This window comes from Humulus lupulus, chromosome 8, assembly GCF_963169125.1.
Source record: "Humulus lupulus chromosome 8, drHumLupu1.1, whole genome shotgun sequence".
NCBI lineage: Eukaryota > Viridiplantae > Streptophyta > Magnoliopsida > Rosales > Cannabaceae > Humulus > Humulus lupulus.
Window position 1 is genome coordinate 12,742,899 of NC_084800.1, and position 22,311 is coordinate 12,765,209.

At 37.9% G+C, this 22,311-nt stretch overlaps 1 protein-coding gene across 1 annotated transcript; it reads right to left on the reverse strand.

The window, feature by feature from the left end:
- Nucleotides 1-18,319: 18,319 nt before the first annotated feature.
- Nucleotides 18,320-20,243, reverse strand: LOC133794616 (NDR1/HIN1-like protein 10). Its single transcript, XM_062231943.1, has 3 exons — nt 19,650-20,243; nt 19,292-19,381; nt 18,320-19,170 (listed from the first exon to the last, which is right to left on the reverse strand). The coding sequence occupies exons 1-3, from the start codon at nt 20,202-20,204 to the stop codon at nt 19,105-19,107; spliced, it is 711 nt and encodes a 236-aa protein (XP_062087927.1). The 5' UTR covers nt 20,205-20,243; the 3' UTR covers nt 18,320-19,104.
- Nucleotides 20,244-22,311: the final 2,068 nt, after the last annotated feature.

Genomic DNA, 22,311 nt, shown 5'->3' on the forward strand with positions numbered 1-22,311 from the left:
TTACCACCTTCATCTCTATTATTAATTTATGTTATATATATTGTCTTTAATTTCTTTATTATTATATTTTATTTTATTTTTATTGTTACAAATTCTCATCAATCTTTGGAACTAGGTTAGAATTTATTAATTTTGGTTCTTTTCGATTTTAGACAACTCCTTTGGGTTCGATCCCGTGCTTACACGAACACTATATTTCATATACGATTCTTGCGCTTGCGAGTTATAAATATTTAAAACATACCCGTTTTGGGTCCATCTATAAGGATGACTATCAAGCCAATCCTAAACAGATGAGTGATTTACACTTGAGGTTCTGATAACCATGTTGGGGCTTATAACCCTATTCAAAGTCACTAACATGAGATCCGCACCCTTAGATGAGTGACTGATAAGCAAGTCACTAACATGGGATCTGCACCCTTAGATGAGTGACTAATAAGCAAGTCACTAACATGGGATCTGCACCCTTAGATGAGTGGCTAAGGAGTCACTTGTGTGGGTTCCGTACCCTCAGTCATGTGATGATACAGTCACCTGGGCCTTCTGGCCCTGGCTCTGAGTAACTAGCCATAGGCTAGACAAGCGCATTTAGTTTTCATCGAACTTGAGGTCGGTCTGGCATTAATGCTCATGATAAGTCATTAAATGCAGATGTCGATTAGATCTAATCTTTTATCGACTCTGCGTTCAAGACGCTTATGCCGCTACTGACTCTTAGGTCCATAACACACGACCAGTGCTCAGTACCACTGCTGAATTTGACTAGTAAGTCACAGCTTCACAGTCAGTTCTGACACCATTGCCGATTCTGACTAGTAAGTCAGTGCCACACACAAGTAAGCAATGATACCCTAACAGTAGGGCATTCAGCATGTTTATTTAACAATTGCTAGCATAATTAAGATCATGCACAAACACAGAGACTCAAGCTCTGATCAATCTCATATTCAACATTCATGGCTTGCCCTAACCAAATGTTTCTCGTGCATCAGATACTGGGTGCAGTTTTCTTACCTTTTGTCCAAGCATAGGTTACCAATAAACGAGCCACAAGCACGATCCTGATTCCAAGCCCCTAGTGAAAACCTAGTCACAACCATAATATAAAACCTCATCAAAATGAGTAAATAAATACTTCCAAACCCAACCCAAGCCTCCGGGATATCGAATCCCACTCAACTGAGTAGTAGGATCAATCACAGGCCCTTAGAGTTAAGTTCCCACGAATAAAAATCAAATCTGGCAATTTTTCCCCTTAAGTGTCGCAGCCCTCCAGACACCATGCTGCGGCCCGCCCCCCAAACAGAGCCTGCCTCCTCCTTCAGCAAGCTTGGGCCGCGACGCCCTAGAACAGGGTCGCAGCCCAACCTTCCAAAAACCTATCCAAACATCTCCAAATTCAAAAATAAAAGTTCCCAAACATCCCCATGATCCAAAACCAACAAAACCCAAGCTTCAATTCAATCAAAAAATCATCAAAACACAACGTCCAATTCAAGCTTAAAAACTTTAAAAACTTAGAACTTAAAACTTGAATTACCTCTGATTGAGTTGTTTCCCAACTAAATCCTCTGGTTAATAAGCTTCTAATCTTCCCTAGAATCGCTATGCCTCGATCCTCGCTTGAATCCGAGTCCTAGAACTCAAGTATCCTTCGAAAATGCGATCAGGAGACGAAAATAGAACTTTGAGGGAGAGAGAACTTACTGAACGTTCTTTTTATTTCTTAATAGGTTACTTCAAGCTTAAGTAGCCTCAAACAAATCATAATGCTCGCGGTCCCGAAAACATCCCCCGGGGGAAAATAGTCAAAACCTCCAGAATTTCCCTTGATCTTACTAACTCCCAATTTATCATCAAATAATTATTCTTATTACCCAATAACCCAGTAATGTGTTAAATACCCCTTAACTCACTCCGAGTTAAGTATAAATCCAGTTGTGACTTTCCTACTAGCTTATCTCCTAGGATCGTCTCATGCTGAGTAACCCTAGCATAACCAAATAATAATAAAGCACCTCACACACATGCCACATATATGTCAATATGCCCGAAATGGCCAAAATATGAAAATCACCAAATTAATCAAATCTCTTTAAAACATGGTCTCTGTCTAGTGCGCTTACCTATAACAGGAGCAATTAGTATCCAATCTCTTTAAAACATGTAAAATCTCTTGGATTAGTAGTACCTAAGATTGTTTGCATTGGTTGAGGAGGTGTGGTGTAATGACCCAAATTTCCTAATAAGGTTTAGGACCTTAATTAGGAGGGCAGGAGGGCCATAATTGATTTATTATGTTATTAAATGATTATATGCATGTTTATGTGTATTAAATATGCATGTGAACCCATTTCTGATTAATTGGGTGATTTTCATATTTTGGTCATTTCGGGCACATTTGGCATATATGTGATGTGTGTATAGTGTTTTATTATTATTTGGTTATGCTAGGGTTACTCCGCACGAGACGATCCTAGGAGGTAAGCTAGTGGAATAGTCACAATGGGATTTATTCTCAACTCGGAGTGAGTCAAGGGGTATTTAGCACATTACCGGGTTATTGGGTAATGGGAATAAGTATTTGATGATCAATTGGGAGTTAGTAAGATCAGAGGGAAATTCTGGAGGTTTTGACTATTTTTCCCCCGGGGACGCTTTTGAGACCCCGAGTATTAGGATTTGTTTGAGGCTACTTAAGCTTGAAGTAACCTGTTAAGAAATAAAAAGAACGTTCAGAACGCTCTCTCTCCTTCAAAGTTCCATTTTCGTCTCCTGATCGCATTTTCGAAGAAAACTTGAGTTCTAAGACTCGGATTCAAGCGAGGATCAAGGCATAGCAATTCTAGGGAAGATTAGAAGCTTATTAGCTGGAGGATTTAGTTGGGAAACAACTCAAGCGGAGGTAATCCAAGTTTTAAGTTCTAAGTTTTTAAAGTTTTTAAGCTTGAATTGGATTTTGTGTTTTGATGTGTTTTTTGTTGAATTGAGGCTTGGGTTTTGTTGGTTTTAGATCATGGGGAAGTTTGGGAACTTTGATTTTTTGAGTTTGGAGACGTTTGGATAGGTTTTTGGAAGGTTTTAAAAAGGAGAAAATGAAGTTTTTAGGCTGGTTCATGGTTGGGCCGCGGCCCAAGCTTGCTGAAAAAGGAGGAGGGCTCTGTCAGGGGGCGGGTTGCGACATGATTTATGGAGGGCTGCGACACTTAAGGGAAAAAGTTTCCAGAATTGTGTTTTAGTCATGAGAACTTAACTCTAAGGGCCTCAGATCGATCCTACTACCTAGTTGAGTGAGATTCGACGTCCTGGAGGCTTGGGTTGGGTTTAGAAGTATTTATTTACTCATTTTGATGAGGTTTTATATTATGGTTGTGACTAGGTTTTCACTAGGGGCTTGGAATCAAGATCGTGCTTGTGGCTCGTTTATTGGTAACATGTGCTTGGACCAAAGGTAAGAAAACTGCACCATATATATATGACATACGTGGTTATTATTGAGGCATGTTGAGTATCTAAATGTGGACATTGATTGCATATTAAATGCTTGGAAAATCTTGCTTATTTGTGATGCACGAGAAACATGTGGTTAGGGCATGCCATGAATGTTAAATGTGAGATTGATCAGAGTTTGAGTCTCTGTGTTTGTGCATGGTCCTAATTATGCTAACAATTGCTAAGTAAGCATGTTGAATGCCCTGTGATAACTCTATAAAATAGAGTTATTTACCACTTTTTATGTGCTAACTGTTGCTTAATCCTTGAGTTTTTAATTGATTTATCAAGTTTTTAAGTGATTTTGAATTTATTAGGTTAATTTTGATTTTTATATATTTTTGTGTGTTTTTATAGTATATTATTGAAAAAATTTATAGTTTAATTATTTAAAAATAATATTGTTAAGTTAAGAGTAAAAAGATGCAATTTTGAGCTTAAATGTTTAAGTAAATTAAATTTTAATTAATATTTTCATTGAACTTTTGTTGTATATTTCATTATTGAAAATATTTAGTTTTAATTTAATTTATTTTTGTTTTATAGGGAAAATTTTTTGTATGATATTTGCTCTTTAAAAGCAAGTAGAATGGTGAAAAAATGGCATTTCTGTAAAGGGAAAGCAAGGAAAGTGGTATTTCTCCATGCCCAAGCAAGGCCCACCTGCTGCCTGGCCCAATCCGAAGCTGTCCTCCTCAGCCTTCAGCATTCCCTCTCCACGCCAGCTGTCCTTGCCACTACTTCATCAATCAGCTCTTGCCACCAACGCCAGCTTCAGCCCCAAGTCAAATGCCACTTTCTTCCAACGCCTATGCTTCAGCTTCAGCATATGCTTCCAACGCCAGCTGTCAACGTTTCAACTCCCCAGCAATTCCCAGCACCAATTCACGTTTGGCCCAGCTCCAATTCAACCTCCAAAGCAACTCCAACACCTGCTTATGACCAGCTGCCCATTTCCAGCCACACGGGCCCCATTGCATTCAGCCCAAGCCCATTTCGGCCAGCCTAGACCAAGCACCAAACAACCACCAAAAAGACCCAAAAATCACATTTTCATTCCCAATATTTTTCACTCAAATATCAATTCACTTTTCCCTATTTTTCTTACCTAAATAAACATTCCTAATTTATTTTTTTACCCTAGCTTTTCACTAATCCTTTTACCCAACCAAACATTTCATCTTTCCAATACCCTTACACTTACTCTATTTATCCTACCACTTCCCAACACAATTAAATTAATCAATTTATTTATTTTAATTTGATTAATTTAATCTCCACATTTTGCCTATAAATAGAGTCTTGTAAGACCATTTGGGGGGCTCTTCTTCTTCATCTTTTTTTCAACATCTTCTACACATTTTTCTCTCTTCTTTTCACTAGTTTCTCTCTACCATTTTCATCTTTTGAAGAGCATGTCAAGTATGTTATTTTGTAATTTTTATCTAGTTATGAGCTTCTAATCTTTTTCAAAAGTTATTAAGATGATGATGAAGCAAAATGTAACTAGAAAGTATTTTTTATTGTATGTTGATTTCCCATTTGTGTAATATTGTTTATGGATTTTTCTATCAAAGATATGCATTTTTCATCTATTATTGAGTGTTAAAGCATATTACACTTAGTTCTTCATTATGCAAAAATATGATATTCTTTGATTAAATGTTTTTCATTAAATTGTTCACATCTAATTCTTAGAGAATAAGTATCATATTTTGCCGAAACATAATCTCTTTGATTTTTTGTAGTTTCATTAGGTTGTAACACAACTAATGCTTAGAAATTATATCTTATATAAGTGAAGAAAAATCCTACATTTTTGAAAGAGTAACTTGTGCTTGAATAGAAAATATATTTTGAAAAAAATATATAGTGTGATTTATTTCAACTATATCAAAACTTAGGAATCAATATACTTATAAATACTATTGAACTTGCATTTTGTGGATTCTAAAATCTTAATAATCTTATTTTATATATTTCATTTGAAAACCATTTCTTTGTATTTAATCTTAAATCTTTTTATTACTTGTCTTTTATTTTTCTAAAACAAAATCTCATCAAATATTTGGAACTAGGTTAGAATATTATTGCTTTGTTTGAAATAGTTTCTTTTGATGTTAGTCAACTCTCATGGGTTCGACCTCGTACTTACATGAACATTATATTCCGAAACGATTCGTGCACTTGCGAGTTTAATTATTAAAACACCCTCTTTTGGGATTCAACACCCTGTATTCGGATATTTGACATATGATATATGCCTGGTAGCATTGCTTACTTGTGCGTGGCTGTAACGCCCTCGTTACCCCAGAACAGTTACGGTGAACCAGAAATTTGACCCGCTACCCGAGTCCTTTGGTTAGAAATGTGCTCTAAGTATGATTAACAGGTTAAGGTGGAAAACTAATAAAAAGGAATGGATATTTTTCATTACAAACTGCTCTGCAGAGCTAATCAAAACATTTACAAATCATTCTCAGTACAAAATGGCCATTACTGTTTCAAATTACAATCCCGCTGACCTAAGCGGCAAAATAGGGTAAACCCCCTAGTTCCTCTGAGAACTCCTTGGTCGTGGTGGTCAAGCGGCCGCATATGTACACATCACCACCTAAGCTCTCCACTCAAGGCTGGGTGAGCTTTTCTTTCCCTTTACCTGCACCACATAGTACCCATCAGCCAAGGCCCAGCAAGAAAAGCATAATAAAACATGATATAATATCAACAATGATCGTAATAATCTTTCAGGACCAACAGCCCAAACAAATAGGTGACAGTCGCAAAGGTCACAGAAGTGGGTACGGCCCCCTCTAGCCATGTGACGATAGGGTCACTCGGGCTTAACTGATAAGTGAACCTTTCATAAGTTTGAACACGATAGGTGTATGGTGAATAGTCACCAACATAACCTTCCTCATGACCTTAGAGTCATAACCCTGGAACAGCGTTCCCTAGCCATGTGACAAACAGTCACTGGGGCCATATGCCTTGGCTCTGAATAACTAGTCTCAGACTAGCCAAACTCTTATAAGTTCATCGACCTTAGGGTCGGTCCAGTGTTAATGCTTTAGAGCCATTCAACACTGATATCGATTAGATCTAATCTTCATTTGGCCCGGCGTTCATGACGCTCTGCCATTTCTGACTCTTTAGGTCAGTGTCCCTGACTAGTCAGTACATGTACAAGTAATCAACATATACTAGCATTTAATATGTAATCCATATCCACATTTATCAATCAACATGCCTCAATAGCAAACTCGCATGTCACATATACACAGGGTGCAATTTTCTTACCTACTGTTCGAGCGAGAATTAATAATAAGAACGACCCTTGAGAACGATCAACCGTTTGGTCCTTTAGCGGTTACCTGGTCATAACCAATTATGAGATTCCATCAATAAAATGAATAATAAAGGGGTCCCAAACCCAAATCTAGCCTCCGAGACATCGAGTACTACTAAACCGGGTAGTAGGATCGACCCCGAGGCCTAAGACTAACATCCCTAAGCCAAAAATCCATTTCTGACCAAAAAGCCACTAAGGGCCGCGGCCCTCCTTGACCATGCCATGGCTCGCCCCTCAAACAGAGGTGGCCAACTTCAGCACTCTTCAAGGGCCGCGGCCCTCCCTGGCCATGCCGCGGCCCAACCTCCAGTTCAGCCAAAATCCCTGTTTTTCTTCCCTTGCGATTTCTTTTGGAACCAACCTTCCAAACCAAGCTTAAACACCACTCAAACCCCCAACACAACCCCTAAACTTAATCTATATCACTCCCTTAGCAAAACCCAAGTTAAACCCCAACCAAAACTTCCATCAATTCCAACAATCCACCACAAAAACATGAGCTGAAACTAAACACCAAAACAAAGTATGCCAGAAAACTAATGGCTAGAAACTTACCTCAAACTCAAGTTGTGATGCTCTTCAATGGTGGAACACTCTCCCAAACTCCCAAAGTCTATTTCTCAAGCTTGAATCCTCAACAAGATCACCAAAAATCACAAAGAAAATGAAGGGGAAGGAAGGTACGGGTAAGCTCCAAACTTGCTTTGTTTTTCTCACCAATTTTACTGCTGAACTCAGCTTATATCTACCCTAGGGGTAAAATACCATTATACCCCTAGGTCAATTAAGGGTTTTTAAAGGCTCCAAAGGGCATATCTGTCATTTCCAACCTATCTCGTTAATCATAATTAACGCTCTCCAATTCCCGTTATTCTCAATAATCCCAAACACCAATAATTCACATCCTGTTACCCTTTAATTTCCAGTAACGCTCTAATCATTATAATCACCCCGAGACTCCTCCCGAGCCTCGAACTTAAACTTGTTATGACCAGACCGCTAATTAACATACCATGGTCGTCTCATGCCGAAAAGCTCGAACAAACCCACATTATAATGTGGTCTCAACATATATCACCGACATGCATACAAATATACAATTATACCCTCAACGGGCAAAATTATCATCACACCCCTATAATTAAAATGCGGACCCACATGCATGCATTTAACATCATATTATAATATAATTCACATACACGTGCATAATATCATTTAATGGCTTAATTAAACAAGTATGGCCCTCCCGGCCTACTAATCCCGCCATTAAACCTCATCGGAGAATTCGGGGCATTACATTGGCACTGACTTACTAGTCAGAATCGGCACTGGTCGCGTGTTACTGACCTAAGAGTCAGAAACGGCATAAGCGTCATGAACGCAGAGCCGATAAAAGATTAGATCTAATCGACATCAGCATTGAATGACTCATATGGAGTATTAATGCTGGACCGACCCTAAGTTCGATGAAAATTATAAGCGCTTGTCTAGTCTATGACTAGTTACTTAGAGCCAACGCCAAAAGGTTCAAGTGATTGCTTCGTCACATGGCTAAAGGTACAGACCCCCTGTTAGTGACTTGTTAATTAGTCACTTGTTTAAAGGTACAGACCCCCTGTTAGTGACTTGTTAATTAGTCATTCGTTTAAAGGTACAGACCCCCTATTAGTGACTTGTTGATGAGCCACTCGTTTAAAGGTGCAGACCCCCTGTTAATGACTTGTTAATTAGTCACTCGTTTATAGGTACAGACCCCCTATTAGTGACTTGTTGATCAGTCACTCGTTTAAAGGTGCAGACCCCGTGTTAGTGACTTGTTGATCAATCACTCGTTCATTTTCTGAACTTATTTGCATGCATGATTAAGGCTATTATTGCTAGGCATGCACTTTATGATTTGATGACAAGATATTATTGATCATGAGCATATTAATTTTTCTTTCTGGGCTTCGGCTCACGGGTGCTATGTGGTGCAGGTAAAGGCAAAAGAAAGCTGGACCATCCTTGAGTTGGAGAGCTTAGGTGACGATGTGTACATATGCGGCTGCTCGACCGCCACGGCCGAGGGTTGAAAGAGGAACTAAGGATATGCCTTATTTTGCCGCTTAGATTGGCTGGTTGTAAATATTTTCTTGCAATGAACCTTTAAATTATATTTTTTGGGATCCCAATGTATATAGTAAACGTTCTAGTGAAACATTATATCTTAGCCAAAAAATTTAATCCTAGATCGCTAATCATACTTAGTTACACGATTATGGCCAAATGACTCATTTAGCGAGTTTAGCACTGTTTAAAATGCGCACCGTAACAGTCTCTGGAGTTTAGGGCGTTACATGTGGCCTCTCCAACAGGAGGCTCGTAACATGTGGGGAGAATGGCGTACTCTACATCCTCTGTTGGAGTAGGTGTAAGAGTAGGTATACCACCAAGTGTTGCCAGCTTCTCCAATAAGACTTCTTGATTCTTAAGGATGATATCTAAAGAGGCCTTAACCTAGTCCACTGCACCTAATAGTCTGGCCATCTCACCCAACACAACCTATAAGCCCCAGGAGCATCCTTCACATGCAAATGCTTCAGCTGGCCTGTGCTCTCCCACTGTAGCATCCTAGGAAATTTGAATCCACAGGGCTTGGCATATTCCTTCTGCAAATCAAGAATCATTTCGAATGCCCAACATTGCAAGGCTGGTGGATACCCCTTACAAGTGTACTTTGCCTCCACCTAAACACCCTTAGAAGACTCCACCTCAGTGGTCTTCTTCGCCTTCTTACCAGGTATTGTAGCACCAATTGCTTCCATATCTCTACTGAATTGTTTCACATTTGTATCGAATGAAAGGGATCCCCATGGATACTTCTCAAAATAATCTAAATCCTCAACCATCGACAATGAATCTCGCCAAATAGCATTGTCGTTCTCAGCAGCCAATAGTATCCCTTCCACAAAGTAAACCAAAACGAGCTTGTACAAATCATCAGGTACATCGCACATACTAAAAGCTCGTTCCAACATATTGAACCTAATGTCTTTCTTGGGTTCCACATTGAAATATGTATCAAGTAGGCGGGAGAACGTAAGGTGAGGTTGAATGTCAGCGGAAAGTGGTGGACATGAGCAGCTCATGCCACTCAGGCCAGTCATAATGGTAAACTCGTCACTCTAAACTTACATAAGTTTGGGCCCATCAAGAAGTGCACATCATCGCCACGCGGAGACTTCACCTTCCGCAAAATCAGTGTGTGCACCAATGCCCCAGAGAACAAAAAGGCAAGGGCTGTGAAGAATGGTCATAAAATAGACTCATTCACCCTCCCCAACAATCCATGCTCCTCAAACCTTTTCTTCAATTTTGTTAACCTCCCAGAACCCCTATAGGTCATACGAACGACATAATGATCCTCTATGGGGATCTCAAGCAGTGGGATATGTTTGGGTGCATCTGTAAAATACCTAAAAAAACAAGAGAGAATTAGTTGAATTTACACAAAAAATACTCAGTCTGCTGTTGTCGTCGAAATGCCATCGAATTACCATCGATTTGGCATCGAAGCAAAAATAAAACTAAACATATACAAGCATGCATCGAAACAACATCGAAATACTATTGATTAGTGGTGAAAAAAATACACATTTATTGATTTTAATAGTCAAAATAAATTAAGTTTTAATTAATATTTTCATGGAATCAATATGATTTATTTTATGAATGAAAATATTTGATTATGATTTAATTTATTGTTATTTTGTAGGAATTAATTGGTATTTTGGCATAAAGAAAAAGAAAAGAATAAAGAAAGAGTTAAATCTGAAAAATAAAAGGGAATGTGGCATTTTTGAAGTGAAGGAGCCCAATTTTTCGGCCCAAGCCCAGCAACAAGCTCTCTCTTCTCTTTGCCCAGCTACCACGTGTCATCACCACAGCCCACCACGCGTCCCAACAGCCATCTTTGACCCACCTTTGACTGACCCATGTTAGCCCTTTGCTTCATTTCAACGTGACCATCAGCATTGACCCACATATATGCATATATGCATATTTTCTTCAGCATTTCAACGTGACCATTCCACAAAGGCTCAAATGCATATGAAAGCCCAACACTCCATGCACCCAAGGCACCCAACGACCCAGTCAAGGCCCAAGGCATTTTCTTCAGCCAAGGCTGCCTACGTGGCACTCTCTCATTGGTTGAAAATGGGTCAAAACCCCCTTGTGTCACCAGCCATGTTTTGTGGGTATTGGGCTTTGTAAATTGCTATTTTGAGCTTTATAGATTATGTTTTTGTGGTTTTTTAGAAAAAGAGCATTTTGACTATACACAAAAATAGCTAGGGTGATATTAATAATAAGATTTGATTTTTCAAAATCATATTTTATTATTAATATTTCAGATTTATTTTGTAAACCCCATTTTGTTGTTTAATTTCTTTTTAGTCATTTTCCCCATCTATAAATAGGGACACTTTCTTCACATTTGGAATGTAATTTTGAGAGTAGAGAAACTATAGCAAAATTTCCACTCACTTTCTTCTCATATTTTCTTCTTAGAATTTTGTGAGAATCATGAGCATAATGGCCTAATCTTCCTAGGAAGGTTAGGGATGATTCCATATGCAAGTGATGTTATTTTGCTACTTTGATTTACTATGTTCTTAATGTAATATATTTGAGTTATTTATGTTCTTTCATCTCTATCTTTATTTTGTTATCTTTATTTACTTATGCTAATAGTATATAGGATTAGTCATGCTCTTTCTATGTGCTTCTAATTAGTAAAAGTAATATTGATACATAATTTTATGTCTAATCTTTTATTGCATTATTGCCCTTGGGTATTTTGTCATTTTTAGATGTTTCATAAGATTAACTTTGTGCTTTTAAAGTAAAGAACTTTATAACTCAAATGAACTTTTGTTAGAAAAAAAAACTATGGACTTTAATGTTAGATTTTCCAAGTAAATGTTGGGATGTGAACTATTTACTTGTGTATTTTTGTAAATCAAGTAACTAATAACTAAGCAAGCATATGGATGATTCTTGAAACCTTTCCATTTCTCAAACTCTTGATTACATCTTACATTTATCTTACCTATCTCACTTTATCATTTCATCAAAAAAAATACAATACCAAAATCTCAAACCTCTTTCCATTTACAATTTTATTTATTTATTGTTACTAACTTTTTATGTTATTTTCTACTAATCTTTTGATTTTAGGTTACCTCCTTGTGGATCGACCGCCCGATTATACTACAACCACCGCTTAGTGGTTGTCACATTTTGGGCGTTAAACAACTATCGATATACCATCGAACTGATTTTACAAATAAACAAAAAAAAACTATCGATAAGCCATCAAAATACATCTGACTAAGCCACCCTTGAACCAGCATCAAAATACTATCGATATACCATTGTGTACGCCCTAAATATCCACGGGTTATTAGCGAGCTGGAAAAGGGCATAATTATATCAGCCACGTGGAAGCCACCTACCCGGAGCTGCTATTACAAGGCCCCACCTCTTTAGTTCGAGATAACCAAAGGTTTAGTGCAATTACTAAGGCATCGGGTCAGCAGTGTGGACACCACGAGCTGAGGCTACATCAAGCTCGGGGTATGAGCTTGAGCTGACACCTCTAACCTCTTATAAATTCAACCACGCAATGTAAACGTGCATATATCAGACATCATGTGTCTACTTCATTCCTGAATTCTCGGACACGCAGCATAAACGTGCGTGTTCAGGCACCCACGACTGGGTTGGGTCATGCAGCCCATTATCCCCCTTACCTATTGATTAGACCACACTTCATTGTCAGGTTTTAGGAATTAATCATGAATGTCACAGAAGTGACATGATGGGTAAGAAGGTCACGGGATGACCTCCTTTGCCAACACCCAGGTGCCCTCTCCCTATAAATATGGAGACCTTGGGAGTTGCAAAGGGTTGGCTTCTTATTTGTAAAGAAATACCCTGTAAGGAATATCGGAGATATATCAATAATATTGGCTGGTGGAGTAGAAGGATTTTAACCTTTGAACCACCTAAAAAAACTATTCGAGTTATAATTTTCCTTTGAGATCATTCATCTATTGCGGTTCATTATTTAGCACTAATCCCTCTCCTTTATTCATATAATTATCTGTTGTCGAAGAACCGCGTCAACACATTGAAACTGATTTTACAAATAAACAAATAAACTATCGTAATGGCATCGAAATACATTTAACAAATAACAACTACCTAAGTCACCTTTGAATCAGCATCGAAATACTATCGATATACCATCGAAACTGATTTTACAAATAAACAAACAAACTATCGATGTACCATCGAAATGGCATCAAAATACATTTATCAAATAACAACTGACTAAGCCACCCTCGAATCAACATCGAAATTTCATCGATTATATACAAAATAAAATTAACAAACAATGTATCGATATGTCATCGAAATAGCATCGATTATGCATCGAATATATTTCAAGTAGATAACATATAAAAGTTGTACACCCTGATTTTCCCACGGGCTGATTAGCGAGCTGAGATACGGCCTAATCATGACTACCACGTGGACATCCCCAAGACCGGAGCTGCCATCGTAAGGTCCTACCTCCTTAGCTCGAGGTAACCTAAGGGTTCGCCAAGATTGCTTAAGGACTGAGTCTGGACTCTGAAGGCCGCAGGTCGAGGGAAGCATCCAGCTCGTGGTGCGAGCTGGAGTTGGAGGCTGTGACCTTTTATAAAGTCAACCACGCAAGGTAAACGTGCATATATCAGACATCACGTGTCTGATATACCCCTGAATTCTCGGACACGCAGCAGGAACGTGCGTATTCAGACATCCACAACTAGTTTGGGCCGTGCGGCCCATTATCCCCTTACCTATTGATTTGACCACACTTATGTGTCAGGTTTAGGAATTAATCATGAATGTCACAGAGTTGATATGATAGGTAAGAAGGTCACGGGATGACCTTCTTACCAACTCCCAAGTGCCATCTCCTATAAATATGGAGACCTTGAGAGTTAATAAGTGTTGGATGATATATTGTAAGAAAGACCCTGTAATCAAATACCCAGAATATAGCAATAACACTGACTAGTGGAGTAGAAGGATTTTAACCTTTGAACCACTTAAAAAATGTATTTTGAGTCACCATTTCATTTCTAAGATCATTTATCTATTTCGGTTCAACCTAAGCACTAATCATTTTCTCTTCTTTTCTTAATTACCTGTTGGCGAAGAACCGCGTCAACAGTTTGGTGCTTTCATTGAGAGCAAGTTCGATTAGTGCTGTCGCGATCCAACTATGGTGACTACCCGATCCAGACACAGTAATGAGACGGAACAGCATGATGGGCAGGAGGCTCATCATACTGCCATCCCTGGTGAACAAATTCCTGAAGTCCAACAGCGGCCCGACAAGCAGCCAGCGGACCAAGATGACACTGGAAGTTCGGCGCCCCGGCCACCTAATTCGAACCCATGTTATTACACTGTGGTGGAGATGGAGAATGCTCAGCTGAGGAGCCAGCTAGCAATAGCTAACCAGCAGATCAAGGATGTGCTGGCCCAACTACCCCCTCTCACAACCGACGCTAACGTCGAAGAGAGGCAAGGCGAGGCTCCTAAGTCTTTCCGGGGTAATCGGTCCAGGCATAGCCGCTCGGACAGGCTTCCGACAGCCAACTCCACTCCCTCGTCGCACCGTCGAGAGGCAAACTTCGAAGGAATGCCTAGGGTCGAACAACAGCAGTACAGCCGTTCGGTCAGAACATCGACTTCCAGCTCCCAACCAGCCTCGAGCGCGCCCAGGAGAGCTCCAGGGAATTCCAGAAGGAGGTCCGGGGAGGGCTCGCAGCATCAGCCCGTCCCCAATAGCCGTCCTGCGCCTCGTCTAGATCGCCAGGCACGGGACCCGCAGGTTGGCAGGGCCGAGAGGCCCCCACCTAACCTCATCCGTCCTGACGGAACCAGGATCGCCTCTCCGGTCAGGCATCCTCCATCTTCGATCAGATATCTATCTCCTCCTCGGCCCGTCCGAGATATTCCAGCCTATGGAAGTAGCAGGAGGAACCCGCCATCAGCCGGACCTTTCTGACGTAGCAGGGCGCCAAGGGAAAGCCCGGATCCTCACCACCAAAGGCGAGCTCCGAGCCTCTCTAGCAGGAGCTACTGGACCGCGACCTTTCTGGCGGAGACCTGCGTCACCGGCAGTCAACAGAAGATTTTATACTGGTTCAGCCCCGATAATCGGTAATAGCCTAATCCACTTAGAGATTTTATTACTGTATTCACACTCAAGATCAGATGAACAGTGTCAACTAAGTTTCTTCAGTGCAAAATATTCCAGAATACAAAAAGGGGTTCTCTCAGGGAAAAACACTTTCTCTCTCTAGAACACAGGTTAACTCTTAATTTTGCCAAAAGTCCTTTTCTGATCCTCCCAACTCTCTATTTATAGACCTGGGATTCTCAACTGATATCCCCTTTAGATAGGGATATTTCATTATTCACCTTATATTTATATTACAAAATAAATGTTTAAAATACAACTGATCCCTAAATTCGAGTGAGGAGTGAGAGATTCCCGGATGCTTAGACCAATTCTCATTGAAGTCGTTTCGGGAAGTTTGACGTAGTCTCTCATGCATGTTGATTACTCTTCAAGCTTTTCGTGGGTCAAAGGTGGTATGTGCATGGCTCTCCTCGGACCAAAGGTCATGTACATTTGGCTCTCCTCGGACCAAGGTGGTCCGAGGATACTTACTTTGCTTCTTACTTCGGGCAAATTCGAGGTATACCCTTTCATTGTGTCCGATCGGACACAATAATTTTCGTCTTTGGGTTAAGGTGGTTCAAACCACCCTCTTTGGCTCCTTCAGTCAAGGTCCGATCAGACCTTGTACTCTCCTCCTCGGACCAAGGTGGTCCGAGCCATCTCTTCATGCCATCTCCTCGGACCAAAATGGTCCAAGGCACCCCCCATAGGCATCATGTCCGATCGGACACAATGCTCTTCTCCTCGGACCAAAATGGTCCGAGCCTTCTTTGTTCAACCAAGGTCCGATCGGACCTTGGACCCTTCTCCTCGGACCAAGGTGGTCCGAGCCTACTTTCCTCCTTCTCACCTCGACCAAAATAGCCCAATCCTAACTCTTTCATGGCATACCCAATCGGCCATTATGTGGCTTTCCCCTTGACTAAAACTTAAGCCTTAGTCATTCTCTTTGGACATGTTCGAGCCAAACTATCAAGAGGTCCCCTAAGCTTAGGTCCGATCGAACCTATTGCTTTTATTCCTTGAACCAAAATCCAAATCTCTCCTTCAATCTTCTTGGACTTAGGCTTTAAATCAATTATTAGGGTCCTCAAACTGGGGTCTGAGCCAAGCAACCCTTAGACCAAATATTCTCTTCGGTCGAGTGTATTTGGCTTGACTATCTGTCCAATTTCTTAACTGATGTATTGGGCCATTGCTAAGCCAGATCACCCCACTAACTCATGCCATGTGCCAATTTTACTGCCACGTCATTCTTTTCAAATTTTTGGGATAACATTTGCCCCCAAGTTTATTATATGATTCATTCACATAATAAATTTTTTCTCCAGCTGACGTCATTATAAAAAATAATAACTGCTCATCTTCATGCAGCAGACCCACGATCACTGCAAAAATCCACCCATGATCATGGAGAGAAAAATATTCGAGTAGCTCCTGCGTCACCGGCAGTCAACAGAAGATATTCGAGTTATAATTTTCCTTTGAGATCATTCATCTATAGCGGTTCATTATTTAGCACTAATCCCTCTCCTTTATTCATATAATTAGCTGTTGCCGAAGAACCGCGTCAACACATTGAAACTGATTTTACAAATAAACAAATAAACTATCGAAATGGCATCGAAATACATTTAACAAATAACAACTACCTAAGCCACCTTTGAATCAGCATCGAAATACTATCGATATACCATCGAAACTGATTTTACAAATAAACAAACAAACTATCGATGTGCCATCAAAATGGCATCAAAATACATTTAACAAATAACAACTGACTAAGCCACCCTCGAATCAACATCGAAATTGCATCGATTATATACAAAATAAAATTAACAAACAATGTATCAATATGTCATCGAAATAGCATCGATTATGCATCGAATATCTTTCAAGTAGATAACATATAAAAGCCATCGACATAGCATCGAATTAACATCGATGCATCACCATCAAATTAATGTGCTCGAACAACCATCGAAATAGCATCGACATAGCATCGAAATTAATAGATTTATCAAAATATAACTAAAACCAAGAAAGCAACTAGAATCGAAATTGCATCGAAGTCAGCATCAACATATCATCGATTTATACAAAAAACTGAAAACCATGCAAGCATTGAAATGGCATCGATATATCTTCGATTGCGCATTGATTGACTATCGCTTTCATTTAATGGTCCATCGAAATACTATCGATGGAGCATCGATTGCACATCGATGACCAACATTTCAATTATTTAAAAATATATACATACACTGAATGTCATCGAATTACCATCGATTAAGCATCGAAATGGCATCGATGTGGGATCGAATGAACATCGACCCACAAAATTTTTGCAAAACTTAAACACAATCTTCCAAAATGATGCACATAGAATCAAATCCATTTAAAGCTACATTTTTGCAAAATAAAGATTAAAATCAAACTCATTTCATCGATTTTATATATTACGATTCAATTTTTTTTTTTTAAAAAACCATAAAAAACGACTTACCGTTACCGACGATGGAGAAGAAGGTAGCAACGGCGGCTATGACGAGGAGAGAGAGAGAGCTTCGCCTGAGAGAGATAGTGAGAATGTGAGGGGTCTAAGAGGTTGAGAGAAAATTTCACTGAGAGAGAAATGAGAGAGTTCGGCTCGGATGGGAGTGTTTAATGTCAAAGGTATTTTTGTCCAAAAAAAAATAGAAATGTTATATATTTGGGAGAGTAAGTTATGTTGGCAGTGTAAAATTTCCCTTTACTAATCTCATCTGTCCATTACTGTTGATAGGAGTACAATAAGATGTTGAAGACCTTTCCTAGCTATGTCTTTGCGTGTTGAATTAAAAAACAAAATATGTATGTAGTCGTTTCCTACTTCGATCTTCATTAGGACATCTGATGTGGAAAATTGCATGATTAACAAGTTGAACTATTTCATGGCTCAAGTTCAATAAAGTTTTGGTAACTAAAAGTTGGTCAAACATAAATTCATAGATCTTAAGGACTGGAAAATAGTTGTATAATTTTCATTTTCACCAAGATGAAAATGTTTAATCTCCCCAGACAACAGAGCTACTAAGGTCAATCTGTGCTCATTACTTCATGTATTTGTTGATGCTGTTTGTTCTGTAGACACTGACATTCTCAGAGGACAAGCACATATGTCAAACCTAATTCGCCAAAGTTTGTGTCAAACGACATCAAGCTTGGTATTTTATTTAGTGCCCTCGAGAAAATGTTGATCAAAACTGTAGCAATACAAATCAAACATAGCCTGGAGACTAGACACCTACCTAAAAAGCTAAGCACTTGTTGTTGCCTCTACTTTTCCACTAATTGGAAATTCCCAATACCATTGCCAACATTTGAGACATATGGTTACTTGGATCGCATTTTAGGAAGCAAGTTTTTGAATTTTGTACCAATAATATTATGTTCCTACTTATAAATATTCTTATTACATAAATTCCAATTCTGTCACCACAACCCGAGACTTGTACAAGAGTCTCTTAAGCTACTCCAAAGCATGTAAAGATCATAGAATTCATTAAAACCAATCTGCCACCAATTATATATTGCAGTTGTCATTGATGTTCTCTTCATCTATTTTCGTGTTGTTTCATGCAATAGATTGATTCCTCTGTTGATTGTGGTATGTTATGTTGTGAAATGAATACAGGTAATGAAAATATACAACAGGCCATGAATGGCGGAGGCACTTACCATTACATAAAAAGTCAAAAATGAAGAGCGTATATAAATCTGTATGTGAAACATAGATGAATCAAATGCATGAACGTTCTCCACTTAGAAACAGAAAAATGACCTACTTTATAAACTCCTAATAATCATTTAAACCATACTTTTTTATATGTAGCCGATATGCATAAATTAAATGATTGATTGTGACAAGCACTAAACGTTTGTGAATGTAACGATACAGTTCAGTTGACGTGAAATGGCCACCTTAGATGTAAAAAGCTAATGCGCACTTTCTGAAGATGGTCTGAGCACTGGTAGGAAATAAGGATGCCTGAAAAGTTTCTTGTTAAATAAGTAACATAATAACATGTTTGAATGGTACAAAACTGCTACAAAAACAAGAGATATTAGGTACCAAAAGCCAATTAAGCATGCTCGAAGAGAAAACCTACCATGTGATCATTCACTCTTTTTATTCTTGAAACTTCAGTTTGGATCGAAAGCTGTTTAACATCAACGTCTATGTCACATTCCAAGGCAACCTGCAAAAACGAGTTCCAAAGGGAAATATCATTAGGAGAAAACTTGTGAGAGGGTTGATTATACAAGGATGTTCAACATTCTAAGTTTACCGACTACTTTCTCATCTTGAACGCGTAAAGAGTCATTTTTGCTTGAAAACAGATTCTATCAAACTATAGTCCATGACACTTCCACAGTAATAAATTTGGTTCTTAATGTTGAAAACGCATGCATGACTCTCAAGGGTAAGGCTAATTTGACTCAATAACATATCAGGTCACAACAAACCTTAATCTTTAACAGGGTTATATGAAATGCCAACAAGTGAGTCTTAACATCACCCATTATTTTCATCTGAATCATGTTTTTCTTAGAATTCTCTTGCATTGAGGCCACAGCAAGGATATGGCTGACGTTCACAGACTGAAACAAAACCCTCGTTGGCACAGTCATGTTATAGCTGCAAGCAGGTTGTAGAAACCCCGGAACTCGAATTGATCCAATAGGCAGTCCTTCGTGATAGACATGAAGCTGAGAAGGGCTATATCTAATCCCAACTTTGTTAGGATTTTGAGCATTCAGAGTCAAAGTAATGACAGATGAAATGAAAAGAGTTGAGCCCAAATAAGGATTGAGCTCATATAAATCAAGCCTCACTGATTGGAGGCTAAAAACCGGGCTTTTAGGCTTTATGACAAAGACAATGATCAATGTAGCTATTCCTACAAGTACAAGTATAAAGAAAATGAAAAGGAAAAGAAAAAGACAGGATCTCTTGAAAGAATGTTCGTGACAGAATTTTCCATAACAGAAATAATTCGGTTTTTCTGATTGAACATCCATGAGTAGAGATGATCATTTTTGAGTATGATCAGCATTACAGTAAAGCGATTGATTGAGATAATTAAATAATCCTTGTTTGTAAAGGAAGGAGAAATTTGATGTCTTTCTTTGGACTGAAGCGTTTATGTTTGTAATATTCCTTGCTAGAGTACTGATACCAAACCTTCCAAATGACTTGCAAAAGAGCAAATTGTGATAAAGGAATCACTTTACAGAGAAAGCTCAAACTGGATTCAATTCTATATATTATTAAAACATGCACGCTTTGTTCTGAAATTAATCCGGAAACAAAGGTACAAGATACAACCACGTTTCTCTTTCTCAAATTTTAAGATGAAAATGACAAGTGTCTTATTACAAATCGAACAGAGTGGGAGATTTTATGGCTTCAAAGTTATGAGATCAACAAAAGATACAGCCCAAAAATAAACTATGCATCAGGGGGTGTTTATACTTATGGTAATATGGTAATAGGAATGTAAAATCTAACATTTATTTTTAATGGCACTGGGCTTGTATAAATCTTGTACTTTCTTTACTTTTTTTTTTCTAAAATTGTATATAGGAAGCTTAGAATTTTTTAGTATTATTATACAAAAATTCCATAATTAACTAGTAGCAAATCACCATTCAAGAAGTTAAAGAGAATTTATGCAAGTTGAACCTAAATTTAATTATTAAATTATGTAATTTTGATCAGAAAATGAATCGGAGTTTAAAATTCTGTAATTAAAAATTTTTTGAGTATTTTTTTGGGGGGATATTTTTTGTTTATTTTTTTTCTTAAACAATAGAGATGTATTTTTTATATATGGCGTTGTGTTATTCGTGTTGGGTGTATAGTTTTGTATCTAAGTGACTTTATTAGCTGTACATTTTTCTTGTGCATAAGATTTTCACAATTTCATGATTTTTTACATGGGAAATTTGTTTATAGTTTTGTTTAGTTAATTATTATTTTAGGAGTTTTCCTTATATTTTTCATATGTGTATAAAAACAATTATAAAAATTACCCTGATTTCACTAAAATTTTCAAATTCGTAGTTCCTACTTCCCAGTCTTTTTCAATTAAAAACCATGTGCTTCTGGCACGCTATGTTCATTCAGCTCATAAAATCTCACACCAAAAAAAAAAAAACACAGCTCATCAAATAAATTTAAAATGTAAAAAATCAAATTCTAAATAGAAAAAAAAATTAAAATGGATTTTAATTAATTAAAAAAAACACGTTTGAAGTAATAGAAAATGAATTAAAATTTCAAATCAAATCTTTGATTTTTTTTTTTTTTATAGATTTCAATTCTCACATTTTTTTAAAGAGAAATCAAATCCAGATTTTTTTTCATTAATCAAAATATGTTGCATACTTGGTATTAATTTATGAAATTGCTTTAATTAAAACCTTCCTTTTTGAATCTAAATAGTCAAATGATCAAATTGATTACATTGATGATATACCAACAAGATTTTTACCATAATTATCATGGTGAAGAAAATAAGATAAAGAATATTGCTTAGGCAATCACCTTCAACACCATCATCATCACTATCAAAGGCTAAACAAAGATGGGCCTTAAAACCGTCCAAATCCAAAATTAAGGAATCATTTCGACCTTGTAAATTTCGCCCAACTTTATGTGTCATTTCGGACTATATGCGTCATTTATGTGAAAAAAAAAATACCCAAGCCATGCAGATGCTCATAGAAAGGACCCAAACAAATTTGGGAAATTTATAAGGTAATTTGGAGATGGTAGATGAAGGCTTTTGGTCAGCACTGTAGCAAACTCAGTTCTTTTGCATTGCTTCATCTTACTTGAAGAAATGTTTCACTATCAGTTTTTGTTTGATTTTCTAGGTTATCTTCTACAATAATTTATTAAATAGGTTTTCTTCTTCTTCTTCTTTTTCTATGTTTATTTATGTTTTTCTAAATTATTCATTTATTAGCTTTAAAAGTAGACAAATTAAATTTTGAATTTTTTTCAACTCTGTTATACATATGAGATGCTAGAAGAAAAAAAAATGTAATCATATCCTTTAGTTAAAAAAAACAAAAGAGGTAGATAAAGTACAACTCACTGTGTTTTTATCGTATTCTTTAA

Coding starts and splice junctions, on each gene's coding strand:
- LOC133794616 (XM_062231943.1), bottom strand. CDS start 20,204: ATGGATGTTCAATCAGAAAAACCGAATTATTTCTGTTATGGAAAATTC. Junction 19,382..19,649: donor TAACCCTGTTAAAGATTAAG/GTTTGTTGTGAC, acceptor TCGTTTTTGCAG/GTTGCCTTGGAATGTGACAT. Junction 19,171..19,291: donor AAAGAGTGAATGATCACATG/GTAGGTTTTCTC, acceptor GAAACTTTTCAG/GCATCCTTATTTCCTACCAG.